Source organism: Anomaloglossus baeobatrachus, chromosome 6 (assembly GCF_048569485.1).
Source record: "Anomaloglossus baeobatrachus isolate aAnoBae1 chromosome 6, aAnoBae1.hap1, whole genome shotgun sequence".
Lineage (NCBI taxonomy): Eukaryota > Metazoa > Chordata > Amphibia > Anura > Aromobatidae > Anomaloglossus > Anomaloglossus baeobatrachus.
In genome coordinates this window covers 159,755,403-159,770,101 of record NC_134358.1, presented here as the reverse complement: position 1 = coordinate 159,770,101, position 14,699 = coordinate 159,755,403, and the positions used below count along the sequence as shown (strand labels likewise).

The 14,699-nt window shown below is 50.3% G+C and overlaps 1 protein-coding gene across 3 annotated transcripts in view; it reads right to left on the bottom strand.

Annotated features, from left to right (window-relative positions):
- SS18 (SS18 subunit of BAF chromatin remodeling complex) overlaps window positions 1-14,699 on the bottom strand; it is a 139,445-nt gene that overhangs the window by 87,888 nt on the left and 36,858 nt on the right. For all 3 annotated transcript variants that reach the window (XM_075353333.1, XM_075353332.1, XM_075353334.1), the window contains exons 4-6: window positions 12,069-12,222; window positions 2,768-2,989; window positions 2,463-2,630 (exon numbers count right to left, since the gene is read on the bottom strand). In XM_075353333.1, coding sequence (XP_075209448.1) covers window positions 2,463-2,630; window positions 2,768-2,989; window positions 12,069-12,222 — 544 coding nt within the window. The remainder of the gene's footprint in view (window positions 1-2,462; window positions 2,631-2,767; window positions 2,990-12,068; window positions 12,223-14,699) is intronic.

The following is a 14,699-nucleotide window of genomic DNA, read 5'->3' as shown; positions in this document are numbered from 1 at the left end:
CTGGGGTAAGGATGTATCCTTTCCCTTGGATTGTTTGATGATTTCATCCAAACGCTCGCCAAACAATCGGTCGCCAGAAATTGGCAAACTAGTTAAGCGCTTTTTGGAAGCAGTCTTCCATTCCCGTAGCCACAAGGCCCTGCGGAGTACCACCGAATTGGCGGATGCAACCGCCGTACGGCTCGCAGAGTCCAGGACAGCATTAATAGCGTAAGACGCCATTGCTGACGTCTGAGCGGTTATGGACGCCACCTGCGGCGCGGAAGTGCGTGTGGCTGCGTCAATTTGCGCTTGACCTGCTGATATAGCTTGTAGCGCCCATACGGCTGCGAATGCTGGGGCAAAAGAAGCGCCGATAGCTTCATAGATGGATTTCAACCAGAGCTCCATCTGCCTGTCAGTGGCATCTTTGAGTGAAGCCCCATCTTCAACTGCAAGTATGGATCTAGCCGCCAGTCTGGAGATTGGAGGATCCACCTTGGGACACTGAGTCCAACCTTTGACCACGTCAGGGGGAAAGGGATAACGTGTATCCTTAAGGCGCTTAGAAAAACGCTTATCTGGACAATCATGGTGATTCTGGACTGCCTCTCTGAAATCAGAGTGGTCCAGAAACATACTCGGTGTACGCTTGGGAAACCTGAAACGGAATTTCTCCTGCTGAGAAGCTGACTCCTCCACCGGAGGAGCTGAGGGAGAAATATCCAACATTCGATTGATGGACGCAATAAGATCGCGGCGTCGTACATGCGGCGCAGGCAGCATAGTAAGCCTGTGTTTTGGCACCCCTGCCTTTTGTGGGCGCCATGCTATTGTCTTCCCTGAGCAACACAATAGAGTATATAGCCAGAAAACAACTGTGCACTATACAGTGTAAAGTATATACCATAAACATATAATTACACCTCTGCACAATGGGGCTAGCACCACAGGTGCTGCTTACCACCCGCTTAAAGCGGTTGTGAGGCCACCAGAATCCCTGCCTGGGTCTCCCAGAATTTGTCCCCCTCTGCAGCGTCCGAGGAGCTGACAGGAATGGCTGCCGGCGTCCTGAGGAGAGGAGGGAGCCGTGGGCGTGACCCAGAAAGTGCGGGAACTGGTGCCCCACTGTGCACAGTGAGGGGGATGGAGTCTGCAAAGCATTCTCCAGCCCTCATTGCTGCTCGTCTGTACAGCGTCCCGCCCTTCCCCTGCTTGTCAGGGCTGTAGGCGGGAGGAAGAAAGACTAGGCCGCAAAAGCCGGGGACTCGAGTAATAAGCGTGGCCGCCGTAAAAGCGCGGCCGCGCGGAAGTCCCCGGCGCACTACAAGTCCCAGCCGCGCCTCAGTGTTAAACATGGCGGCGGCGGTCAGCGCGGTAGTCCCCCTACATAAACACACTCAGCGACGCTGAGTGTGTAATGGCACATTTAACCCGGTCAGCGCCGCGGTCCCCGGTGCACTAGCACACCCAGCAATGCTGGAGTGTTGCTGTGCTCGGTCCCCACAGGGACACAGAGTACCTCCAAGTAGCAGGGCCATGTCCCTGAACGATACCCGGCTCCTATCCAGCAGGCTCCCAGGAGTTGTGGATGAAGCACGGTCTCAGTGCCTGGAGACCGATAGGATCCCACTTCACCCAGAGCCCTAAGGGGGATGGGGAAGGAAAACAGCATGTGGGCTCCAGCCTCCGTACCCGCAATGGATACCTCAACCTTAACAACACCGCCGACAAGAGTGGGGTGAGAAGGGAGCATGCTGGGGGCCCTATATGGGCCCACTTTTCTTCCATCCGACAAAGTCAGCAGCTGCTGCTGACCAATCTATGGAGCTGTGCGTGCATGTCTGCCTCCTTCGCACAAAGCATAAAAACTGAGGAGCCCGTGGGAGCACGGGGGGTGTATAGGCAGAAGGGGAGGGGCTTTACACTTTTAGTGTAATACTTTGTGCGGCCTCCGGAGGCATAGCCTATACACCCAATTGTCTGGGTCTCCCAATGGAGCGACAAAGAAAGGGCTATATTTGTTTCCTTCTCAAGCCTGGGAAAGAGCTACAGTGAGGCGAAGACCACCATTGACTTTACAAGATTTTCACAGCAAAGGAAGGGATAGCATAATGCTAAAAGGTGTAATTCTTAGCCATAATTGGTGGTCTATATGAAGTGAAAGCTGCACACCAAATTCAGAGAAATATGGACAAGCATAACTGCTTTATAATACATAAAAGAATGAAAAATACAATTAGCAATATGAAAAATTGAAAAAAATTGAAAATGTGACATTGCATAACTCCTCAGCAGATATGCAATGTCACATTTTTCAATTTTTTCAGTTTAACAGATGTAGCTATTTTTTTTATTTTCATACAAAAAGCAGCAATGTTTTTCTAATCCTGTACTACCTATAAGAAAGCCTATGGCGACACTCAATTTATAGAATTAGAGGTTATACACAAATATTGCATTTGTTTGGAGTTAAATCGTACCTTGCTGAGGTGGTCTGTAAGGAGGAATTTGCCTTTGACCCATCATATGATTCCCTTGAGTAACCTGGCCCATCATTCCCATAGGGGGCTGCTGCCCCTGATAATGCTGCCCGCCACCCTGAGGCAGGTTATATTGCTGTGAGGGAGGCTGCTGATGCATTATTGGACCTAAAAGAGATCAGCTGTGTTATTACACAAAGTCAATGCAGAACTAGAAAAACGTATAGATCAAACAACCCAAAAGATTTTATCATCTTCTAAATCACTTCTGAACCTCAAAAAGACATGAGAAGAAGATTAGTTACCTTGATTTGGCTGCATGTTCATGCTTGGCCTGGGACCATAGTTACCCATTGACTGGCCTTGACTCAGACCCAGCTGGTTCTGGACTGGCATATTTTGGGAAGATGGCACAGAGTGATTATAGCCTCCCATGGAACCATGATTAGTAGAAGGCATAGGCATCGCGTTATTTGTCATGTTGTGTTGACTGGGTCCTGGTCCTTGCATAGGAATATGGTTTGGTCCTTAAATTTAAAAATGGAAATATTTTTAACAAACTCTTGGGCAAAATGAACAAGAAAAGACTTTCCCATCAGAAAATCTTACCAATATACATATAATACAATTGCATTTTTATTTAAAGCTATAATCAACATATGACATGAAGTTACAACACATCGGTTCCCTGTCTGATGCGGGATCAGAAGATGAGCTCACATCTCCCCGGCAGATGATGGCTGTGTTATTCAGTCATCATCTGCATCTAACAGACACGAGTGAAGCGGAACTCCTCCCATGTCTCAACTTGTTAAAAGCAGCTGTCAGTTTGTAACACAGTAGTCCCCAACCATTCTTATCTTAAAAGAGAAGCTCAGCTCTGAGATGGTTACAAGCCCCATCCTGAGCCCCCTGAATAGCGACATCCTAACGCTCCCCCCCCTCCACAAGTGACACTGAGAGCAGAGCGCCATCCATACTTAGTATAGTATAAGGGGTTCTTAAGTTGCTACCACTCAGTATTGAGGGGCTGCTTAATGCAAGAAAGCAATCATATCCAGCTTCAAGGTACCCTCTAACTGGCAGCATCATCTTTTTTCCAGCCTAAAATTTTAACTTATTACTTCAATGCCTAGTAAATGTGCATCTAGATCTGCTCTTCTCTACAGAGCTACCGTATTTTTCGTTTTATAAGATGCACTGAATTATAAGATGCACCCCAAATTTAGAGAAAAGAAAAAATAAAAAAATAAAAAAATGGGGTCAGTCTTATAATCTGGTGTTGTCTTACAGGAGGGGGAACCAGTGGTGGTAAAGCGGGGGTCACAGGAGGCAGCCGCGGCGAGTCTGTGGCGTCAGCCGCGGCGGGTCCTTGGTAGCGGTCAGTGGCGGCAGGTGCGTGGTGGAGCAGGCCAGTGCAGAGAGTGTCCCAGTGTCCGCGGTCCCGGTTCAAATGATGGCACCTGGAGCGGTGCGTGTGCAGATGGAGCTCTCATCCAAGAGCTCCATCTGCGCACGCGCCGACTCCCAGCGCAATCATTTGAAACTGAGACGGCAGACACACTGGGACACCTGCCGAACAGCCGCCCACCCGCACAGAGTGGAAACTATCAGGCTGCCCGCCCACACAGAGAGGCAGCCGGCACCGACAGGTACCCGGCCGCCCGCACACAGCCACAGGCACCCGGCCGCCCGTACACAGCCACGGGCACCCGGCCGCCCGTACACAGCCATGGGCACCCGGCCGCCGCACAGCCAGCCCCCCGGTAAGCTATATTCGGATTTTAAGATGCACCCCTCATTTTCCTCCCAAATTTTTTGGGAGGAAAAGTGCGTCTTATACTCCGAAAAATACAGTATTTACAAAAGTCACTATCTGTGTATGTGATCTTCATAGCTGTTGGCTAGACCTGATGCTAATCAACCAAGCTCCCCTAGCTACACATCATGGGCCCATGAAGGGCAAGTGGTTCCAGAACAACAGGTTGTGGGACACCTGTTATAAAAGAAACATTCACAAAGTGCAGCCTGAAGTATGAAGGTGGGGTGGTTCATAAGAGACCGTGATCAGCACAAGTGATCAGATGACTGTAAATTTAAGTCTCCTAAGATTGACTGCACACGATCAGTTAGAGATTTGGACGTAACGTGTTTTCACTGCATCCAAAACCCTGCGTTGTACAGGGCAACCGCCGCCTGAAGGACTCGCCTACCTAGGCTGGCATCTGCCGAAGCGTAGGTATGCACCTGATAGTGTTTCGTGAAAGTGTGCAGACTCGACCAGGTAGCCGCCTGACACACCTGCTGAGCCGTAGCCTGGTGCCGCAATGCCCAGGACGCACCCACGTCTTGAAGCCTACCGTTCTTCTGGGCTTTCAGCCCTGAAGGAACCGGAAGCCCAGAAGAACGGTAGGCTTCAAGAATTGGTTCCTTGATCCACCGAGCCAAGGTTGACTTGGAAGCCTGCGACCCTTTACGCTGGCCAGCGACAAGGACAAAGAGCGCATCCGAGCGGCGCAGGGGCGCCGTACGAGAAATGTAGAGTCTGAGTGCTCTCACAAGATCTAACAAGTGCAAATCCTTTTCACATTGGTGAACTGGATGAGGGCAAAAGGAAGGTAAGGAGATATCCTGATTGAGATGAAAAGGGGATACCACCTTAGGGAGAAATTCCGGAACCGGACGCAGAACCACCTTGTCCTGGTGAAACACCAGGAAGGGGGCTTTGCATGACAGTGGAGCTAGCTCAGACACTCTGCGAAGTGATGTGACTGCCACTAGGAAGACCACCTTCTGCGAAAGGCGTGAAAGAGAAATATCCCTCATTGGCTCGAAAGGTGGTTTCTGAAGAGCCGTTAGCACCCTGTTCAGATCCCAGGGTTCTAGCGGACGCTTGTAAGGAGGGACTATGTGGCAAACCCCCTGCAGGAACGTGCGTACCTGTGGAAGCCTGGCTAGACGCTTTTGAAAAAACACAGAGAGCGCCGAGACTTGTCCCTTAAGAGAGCCGAGAGACAAACCCTTTTCCATTCCGGATTGAAGGAAGGACAGAAAAGTGGGCAAGGCAAATGGCCAGGGAGTAAAACCCTGATCAGAGCACCAGGATAAGAAGATCCTCCACGTCCTGTGGTAGATCTTGGCGGACGTTGGTTTCCTGGCCTGTCTCATAGTGGCAATGACCTCTTGAGATAACCCTGAAGACGCTAGGATCCAGGACTCAATGGCCACACAGTCAGGTTGAGGGCCGCAGAATTCAGATGGAAAAATGGCCCTTGAGACAGCAAGTCTGGTCGGTCTGGTAGTGCCCACGGTTGGCCCACCGTGAGATGCCACAGATCCGGGTACCACGACCTCCTCGGCCAGTCTGGGGCGATGAGGATGGCGTGGCGGCAGTCGGACCTGATCTTGCGTAACACTCTGGGCAGCAGTGCCAGAGGAGGAAATACATAAGGCAGTCGAAACTGCGACCAATCCTGAACTAATGCGTCTGCCGCCAGAGCTCTGTGATCTTGAGACCGTGCCATGAACGTCGGTACCTTGTTGTTGTGCCGGGACGCCATTAGGTCGACGTCCGGCTTCCCCCAGTGGCAACAGATCTCTTGAAACACGTCCGGGTGAAGAGACCATTCCCCTGCGTCCATGCCCTGGCGACTGAGAAAGTCTGCTTCCCAGTTTTCTACGCCCGGGATGTGAACTGCGGAGATGGTGGAGGCTGTGGCTTCCACCCACAGCAGAATCCACCGAACTTCCTGGAAGGCTTGCCGACTGCGTGTGCCGCCTTGGTGGTTGATGTATGCCACCGCCGTGGCGTTGTCCGACTGAATTCGGATCTGCCTGCCTTCCAGCCACGGCTGGAACGCCTTTAGGGCTAGATACACTGCCCTTATCTCCAGAACATTGATCTGAAGGGAGGACTCTGGCTGAGTCCAGGTACCCTGAGCCCTGTGGTGGAGGAAGACCGCTCCCCACCCTGACAGACTCGCGTCCGTCGTGACCACAGCCCAGGATGGGGGCAGGAAGGATTTCCCCTTCGACAAAGAAGTGGGAAGAAGCCACCACTGAAGGGAGGCCTTGGCTGCCCGAGAAAGGGAGACGTTCCTGTCGAGGGACGTCGACTTCCTGTCCCATTTGCGGAGAATGTCCCATTGAAGTGGACGCAGATGAAACTGCGCAAATGGAACTGCCTCCATTGCTGCCACCATCTTCCCTAGGAAGTGCATGAGGCGCCTCAAGGGGTGCGACTGGGCTCGAAGGAGAGATTGCACCCCTGTCTGTAGTGAACGCTGTTTGTCCAGCGGAAGTTTCACTATCGCTGAGAGAGTATGAAACTCCATGCCAAGATATGTCAGCGATTGGGTCGGTGTCAATTTTGACTTTGGGAAATTGATGATCCACCCGAATCTCTGGAGAGTCTCCAGAGCAATGTTCAGGCTGTGTTGGCATGCCACCCGAGAGGGGGCCTTGACAAGAAGATCGTCTAAGTAAGGGATCACCGAGTGTCCCTGAGAGTGTAGGACTGCTACCACTGTTGCCATGACCTTGGTGAAGACCCGTGGGGCTGTCGCCAGGCCGAAAAGGCAGTGCCACGAACTGAAGGTGTTCGTCCCCGATGGCGAAACGCAGGAAGCGCTGATGCTCTGGTGCAATCGGCACGTGGAGATAAGCATCCCTGATGTCGATTGATGCTAGGAAGTCTCCTTGGGACATCGAGGCGATGACGGAGCGGAGAGATTCCATCCGGAACCGCCTGGTTTTCACGTGTCTGTTGAGCAGTTTGAGGTCCAGAACGGGACGGAAAGATCCGTCCTTTTTTGGCACCACAAACAAGTTGGAGTAAAAACCGTGACCCCATTGCTGAAGGGGAACAGGGATCACCACTCCTTCTGCCTTCAGAGTGCTCACAGCCTGAAGAAGAGCATCGGCTCGCTCGGGGGGTGGAGATGTTCTGAAGAAACGAGTCGGAGGACGAGAGCTGAACTCTATCCTGTAACCGTGAGACAGAATGTCTCTCACCCATCGGTCTTGGACATGTGGCAACCAGGCGTCGCAAAAGCGGGAGAGCCTGCCACCGACCGAGGATGCGGTTTGGGGAGGCCGAAAGTCATGAGGAGGCCGCTTTGGGAGCGGTTCCTCCGGCGGTCTTTTTAGGACGTGACTTAGACCGCCATGAATCAGAGTTCCTCTGACCCTTCTGTGGCCTGTTGGACGAGGAGAATTGAGACCTGGCTGAGGGCCGAAAGGACCGAAACCTCGATTGTACCTTCCGTTGTTGAGGTCTGTTTGGTTTGGACTGGGGTAAGGACGAGTCCTTTCCCTTGGATTGATAAATGGATTTCATCCAATTGCTCGCCAAACAGGCGGTCGCCAGAAAATGGCAAACCGGTTAAGAACTTTTTGGAAGCAGAGTCTGCCTTCCATTCACGTAGCCACATGGCCCTGCGGACTGCCACTGAATTGGCGGATGCTACCGCCGTACGGCTCGCAGAGTCCAGGACAGCATTCATGGCGTAGGACGCAAAAGCCGACGCCTGAGAGGTTAAAGACACAACCTGCGGAGTAGAGGCACGTGTGACTGCATTAATCTCAGACTGACAAGCTGAGATAGCTTGGAGTGCCCATACGGCTGCGAATGCCGGAGCAAAAGACGCGCCTATAGCTTCATAGATGGATTTCATCAGGAGCTCCATCTGCCTGTCAGTGGCATCCTTGAGTGATGAACCATCTGCCACTGCAACTATGGATCTAGCCGCCAGTCTGGAGACTGGAGGATCCACCTTGGGACACTGAGCCCAACCCTTAACTACGTCAGTGGGGAAGGGGTAACGTGTGTCATTAAGGCGCTTAGTAAAGTGCTTGTCCGGAAATGCTCGGTGTTTCTGGACTGTATCTCTGAAGTTGGAGTGATCGAAAAACGCACTCCGTGTACGTTTGGGAAACCTAAATTGGAATTTCTCCTGCTGAGAAGCTGACTCCTCAATCGGTGGAGCTGGCGGAGAAAGTTCTAGCACCTGGTTGATGGACGCTATAAGGTCATTTACTATGGCGTCCCCTTCAGGTGTATCAAGATTGAGAGCAGCGTCAGGATCAGAGCCCTGATCTGCCACCTCCGCTTCATCCTCCAGAGAGTCCTCATGCTGAGACCCTGAGCAGTGTGATGAAGTCGAGGGAAGCTCCCAGCGAGCCCGCTTAGCCGGTCTGGGACTGCGGTCCGTGTCGGAGTCCTCACCGTGGGACCTATGAGTCGCCTCAGGAGCACTTTGCTGCTCCGACCGAGGGGGGCCTGGGGGCAATGATTCAACAGTGCCCGGGGCCTGTGTTACCGGTCTGGACTGCAAAGCTTCTAGTATCTTAGCAGACCATCTATCCATAGACTCAGAAAGTTTGTCAGCGAATACTGCAAACTCTGTCCCTGTCACCTGGACAGTGGTAGCCGGTGGTTCCACCGGGGCAGAGGGTCCCACCAGTGGCTGAGGCTCCGGCTGAGTGAGTGTCACAGGGGCCGAGCATTGCACACAATGAGGGTAGGTGGAACCTGCAGGTAGCATAGCCGCACATGAGGTACAGGTTGCAAAATAAGTCTGTGCCTTGGTACCCTTGCTTTTTGCGGACGACATGCTGTTGTCTCCTCTTAGAGCAATCAGTGAGGGTATATAGCCAAAAGCAAATAGTGCGGCCGTACAGAGTAAATGTATACAATATAAGCATATAAATATACACTTCGGCACCCAGGGGGGCCAGCACCTAGTAACAGGTGCGGCTTACCGACCGCCCTCAGCGGTTGTGTGACCACCAGATTCCCTGCCTGGGCCTCCCAGAGCTGTGGAGCTCGGTGTTGTCTCCCCTCTGAAGTTCTCCAGCGTCAGAAGTGCTGATAGGAATGGCTGCCAGCGTTCTGAGAGGAGGAGGGAGCCGTGGGCGTGCCTCAGAAAGTGCGGGAATCTGGTGCCCCGCAGTGCTCAGTGAGGGGGGAGGAGGATACCTCAGTATGCTCCAGCCCTCACCGCTGACATGCAGTCTAGCGTCCCGCCCTCACCCCTGACTGGCAGGCCCGTGGGCGGGAGTTTGCGATACTAGGCCGCAAAAGCCGGGGACTAAATTTATTAGCGCGGCCGGCAAACAAGCGCGGTCGGCGCGGTAGTCCCGGCGACGCAAAACACCCGGCAGGTGCTGCAGCGTCCGTTACACAGGCGCTCTATGCGCCGTCCCCAAGGGGACACAGAGTACCTCAGAGGAGCAGGGCCTGTCCCTGACGATACCCGGTCTCCTGTCCAGCAGATTCCCCCAGGGGCTGCGGAGGGAGCACGGTCCCATGCATGGTGACCGGTTAGGATCCCACTTCACCCAGAGCCCCTAAGGGATGGGGAAGGAAAACAGCATGTGGCTCCAGCCTTTGTACCCGCAATGGGTACCTCAACCTTAACAGCACCGCCGACCAGAGTGGGGTGAGAAGGGAGCATGCTGGGGGCCCTGTTATGGGCCCTCTTTTCTTCCATCCGATATAGTCAGCAGCTGCTGCTGACTAAATTGTGGAGCTTGCGTGCATGTGTGCCTCCTTCAACACAAAGCATAAAAACTGAGGAGCCCGGGATGCACGGGGGGGTGTATAGGCAGAGGGGAGGGGTTTACACTTTTAAGTGTAATACTTTGTGTGGCCTCCGGAGGCAGAAGCTATACACCCAATTGTCTGGGTCTCCCAATGGAGCGACAAAGAAATTAAAATTAATTAACCTGATGGGTAAATGCGATAAATCAGAAAAAAAATAAACTTCAGAAATGTGGTTTTTCGGAATTAAAGGATATGTCCGGGACATTTTAAAAAAAGTGCCAAAACACTAACAGGCACATTTAGGCACTACCTACCTGCCTTTTGTGCCCGGCGCCATTCTTCACCAGCACAGACCACTCCTGCTGGAGATATAATGGCTTTGTCAACAGAGCAGGGGCTTCTTTTCCACTCTGCTCTGCAGAAGGGGCGGGAAGGCCAAGGTCATGCTGATTGACAGCTGGCGTTCACAGGAAGATAGTCATCACAGACCGAGGGGACATCAGCTGACCCCCGGCTGTCATGACAACCCATCGGCGCCCTGCAATAATGTGACGGGAGTGGGGAATGATCCTTTCCCCGCCACTGAGTGTTAAATCCCACTTGCATTCTCTGACAGCGGGATTTAAAGGATTAACAACAGACATGTGAGGGGAATGATGCGGGCTCAGGGTGTGAGCCTGCATCAAAACCACAGACACGAACTCTTAGGCCCCTTACACATTGCGTTTTTTTCTACGTCCACAGGTCCCGTCGGGGCATCCGTCCGGACCGCCCCTCCCCCACTCTGCAAAACGTGCTCCGGACGCATGCGCCCGACAGGGCCATTCACTGTTATGGAGCGCACTGCGTTAGCGTGTGCTCTGTTTTGTGCCATTTTGTGCACATATACGTTTCTGCAGACGGACACCCGAGCGTAGGTGGTCTACGTTCGGGTGTCCGTCTGCAGAAACGTATATGTGCACAAAACAGAGCACACGCTAACGCAGTGCGCTCCATAACAGTGAATGGCCCTGTCGGGCGCATGCGTCCGGAGCACGCTTTGCAGAGTGGGGGAGGGGTGGTCCGGACAGATGCCCCGACGAGACCTGTGGACGTAGAGAAAAACGCAATGTGTAAGGGGCCTTACATAAATGTTAAAGGTCGTGAAAGGGTTAAAATTCTAAGTAAGAGGGAGGAGAAAAAAAAGGAGCAGAGAGACAGACACAGAGACAGACACAGAGACAGACACAGAGACAGACACAGAGACAGACACAGAGACAGACACAGAGACATTCTACTGCACTGACAGTTACATTTCTCCATGGAACTTTACAATCACCAACTGTCATCTACAGTATATCAGCAACCGGAAAATCTGTATTCACTGAATACAGATTTCACCCGTGAATTGAGATTTTTGAGCATAAATGATCAGTCTGAAAGGAGGGGAAAAAAAAAAAAAAAACAAAAACAGAAAAAAAGGCAGATTTCTCTAAAAAGACAAATTACAAAAGTTGCTTATTTTCACATGCATTACTGATTTATGAGGGGGAAAAAAAAGTTAAACTGATGATTACTTTTTAATTAACATATAAATATAATATATAAAGAATAAACCCAGGCTTCTTCTATTACACACGAGATGCATAAAGCACATGCTTTTATTACAAGACACATATCACTGGCAAACATTAAATTATGACCTGGCAGTGAAAGGGTGACGGAAGAAATAAAGCCGTGCCTTTTCGCTCATAAAGGGATTTACATTTGTGGAGCCAATGGCCAGTCTCCCGACACAAAGCTTCTGAGAGCCAGCTGTACTGTGCGGTTTCCATAGACTAAATTTAGACAGTTCTGCTCATCACAGCAATGCTGTGTGTCAGACACATCAAAGCCCAAGGGCAGAAAGATAAGCAGTGAATACAGGTCACGTAGCTGCGGAGCTAACAAACTGTAAGAGAGCTCGCACTCCGGGGGATTCCAGGCAGTTTTGTCATCAACAATCTAGTATCCCCTGGGCCCCCACGTCGGTCGGTTGCTAAGCAACATTGGTGTTAATACCTTAGAGAAGAGATTCTTACCAGGCATCTGGCCGTTCATCTGGTTTTGCATGTGTGGTGCGGGCGGACCCCCTCCTACCATCCCTTCTGAAGGCATGTTGTGTGAGCGCGGTGGCTGCGGAGGGCCACTCTGATTCATCCCTGCTGGACCCATAGGCATATTCTGTGTGGGGAGCTAAAGCAGATTTACAAAAGATTTATCACAAAGTAAAAAAACATTCTATAGTAAACACTGTACAGTCAGACGGGCACGGCCGGTATAGAGCGGCTGACTGCCAACAGCCATATTTCATGGAGCCGATGACACGTAATTGGGAACATGTATACGGTATGTTATCCAGTGTACAGAACAATGCCAGGATACAAGGGCACGCCGTGTAATCTGGATAGCCACGCTGCTGCTCCTCATCTGCTTCCTCAGTACAATGTGTAGCACTAGAACGCAGCCAAAATGTCAGATCTTAAAGGGGTATTCTCATCTCCAAGATCCTATCCGAATATGTAGTAGGAGTAATAATAATTATATCATCATATATCTCCAATTAAAAATGCAGGATAGATCTCTCCTGATTCCCTATGTCGCTTACCTCATGTGCAGGACATTGCAAAGCCTTAGGTATACATGGTTACGACCACATATATAGTCACAGTTAGTTGCTAGTGGTCAGAACCATGGATACCCAAGACCCTGCAATGCCCTGCACATGAGGTAAGCGACATAGTGAATCAGGAGAACTATACTGCATTTCTAATTGGAGATATTTGCTATAATTATTATACCTACTATATATTGGGATAAGATCTTGGAGATGGGAATAACCCTTTAACTTTAGTTTTATCTTCCAGTGCATGGCATTCCAAGTTTTTATTTTTCCGCTGATAGAGCAAAGTGAGGGCTTGATGTTTGTGGGATGAGTTGTGCTTTTGAATTAAACCATTCATTTTATCGTTTGATGTAATGGCAAACGGAAAGAAATTCCAAACATGGGGAAATTTAAAAAAAAAAAGTCAAATTCTGCAATTGTTTTTATTTACAGACTTATTTTTACTATAAAAATGACCCAGCAGTATGATTCTCCAGGTCAATAAAATTAAGTATACAACAAACATTACAGTGGAACCTTGGACTAAGAGTAACTTGGTTTAAGAACGTTTTGCAGGACAAGCAAAGCTTTTTACAAATTTGTAACTTGGTTTAAGAGCAATGCTTTGCAATAAGAGCAAATCCTCACCGTGCACACTTCCGGTTCTGTCCTTTCACCGCGCTCTGGAGGTAACTTTCTGCACATATGTGCTGTATACAGTATACCATTGTACAGTATATACTATATAGCATGTCTATTAATTTGCATTTGTGAATACAGTAGTGTACTTTCTGCTAACCAGTACAGCACATTGCTTGTACTGTGATCTAATTGCCTGGGCAGTATGCCTACCCCACATTTGGCTTAGTTCTGCCCTTATTTTGGGGAGAATAGATTTGGGGTGTATTTTTTGTGTATTGTACTAGAATAAAAGTCGTCATACGAATGCCAGAGGAGTGTCTGCTCCAGTAAGGGGGGGGAATAGGAGTGCAGGGCAGGCAAGACAGGTACTGGTAGTGGGGGACTCAATTATTAGGGGGACAGATAGGGCAATCTGTCACAAAGACAGGGATCGCCGAACAGTGTGTTGTCTTCCTGGCGCTCGAGTTCGGCACATCGCTGATCGGGTTGACAGATTACTGGGAGGGGCTGGGGAGGACCCAGCGGTCATTGTACACATTGGCACAAATGACAAAGTTAGAGGTAGGTGGAAGGTCCTTAAAGATGATTTCAGGGAATTAGGTTGTAAGCTTAAAGCATGGACCTCAAAGGTGGTATTTTCGGAAATACTACCTGTGCCACGAGCCACACTAGAGAGGCAAAGGGAGATCAGGGAGGTTAACAGGTGGCTCAGGAATTGGTGTAGGAAAGAGGGGTTTGGGTTCCTGGAGAATTGGGCCGACTTTTCAGTTGGCTACAGATTCTATGCTAGGGATGGGCTGCATCTTAATGGGGAGGGTGCAGCTCTGCTGGGGCAGAAAATGGCTAGAAGGTTGGAGGAGTGTTTAAACTAGGAATGGGGGGCGAGGGTATTCACTTTATAGAAGGGGAATGTAGTGCAGATAGTGACCAGGGCACAAGTAATGAAATTGGGGGTGGTACGGGGGGAAGGGTTAGGACAGTTAATACAGTAAGCAGGAATACAGGTACAGAGTCATACGTAACGTGCATGTACACTAATGCCCGAAGCCTCACAAATAAGGTGGAGGAATTAGAATTAATATTGTTGGAAGAAAATTATGATATAGTGGGGATATCAGAGACATGGGCTGGATGAGAGCTATGACTGGGCTGTTAATTTACAGGGTTATAGCCTATTCAGGAATGACCGTATAAATAAGCGAGGGGGAGGTGTGTGTCTATATGTAAAATCATCCTTAAAACCCATCATGCGTGACAAAATATGTGAGGGTACTGAGAATGTAGAGTCCCTATGGGTGGAGATAAGGGGGGGGAGAATGAATAATAAAATACTGATAGGGGTGTGTTATAAGACGCCGAATATTATGGAAGAGGTAGAGAATCTCCTCATAAAGCAAATTGATAAAGCAGCGAGTCTCGGAGAGGT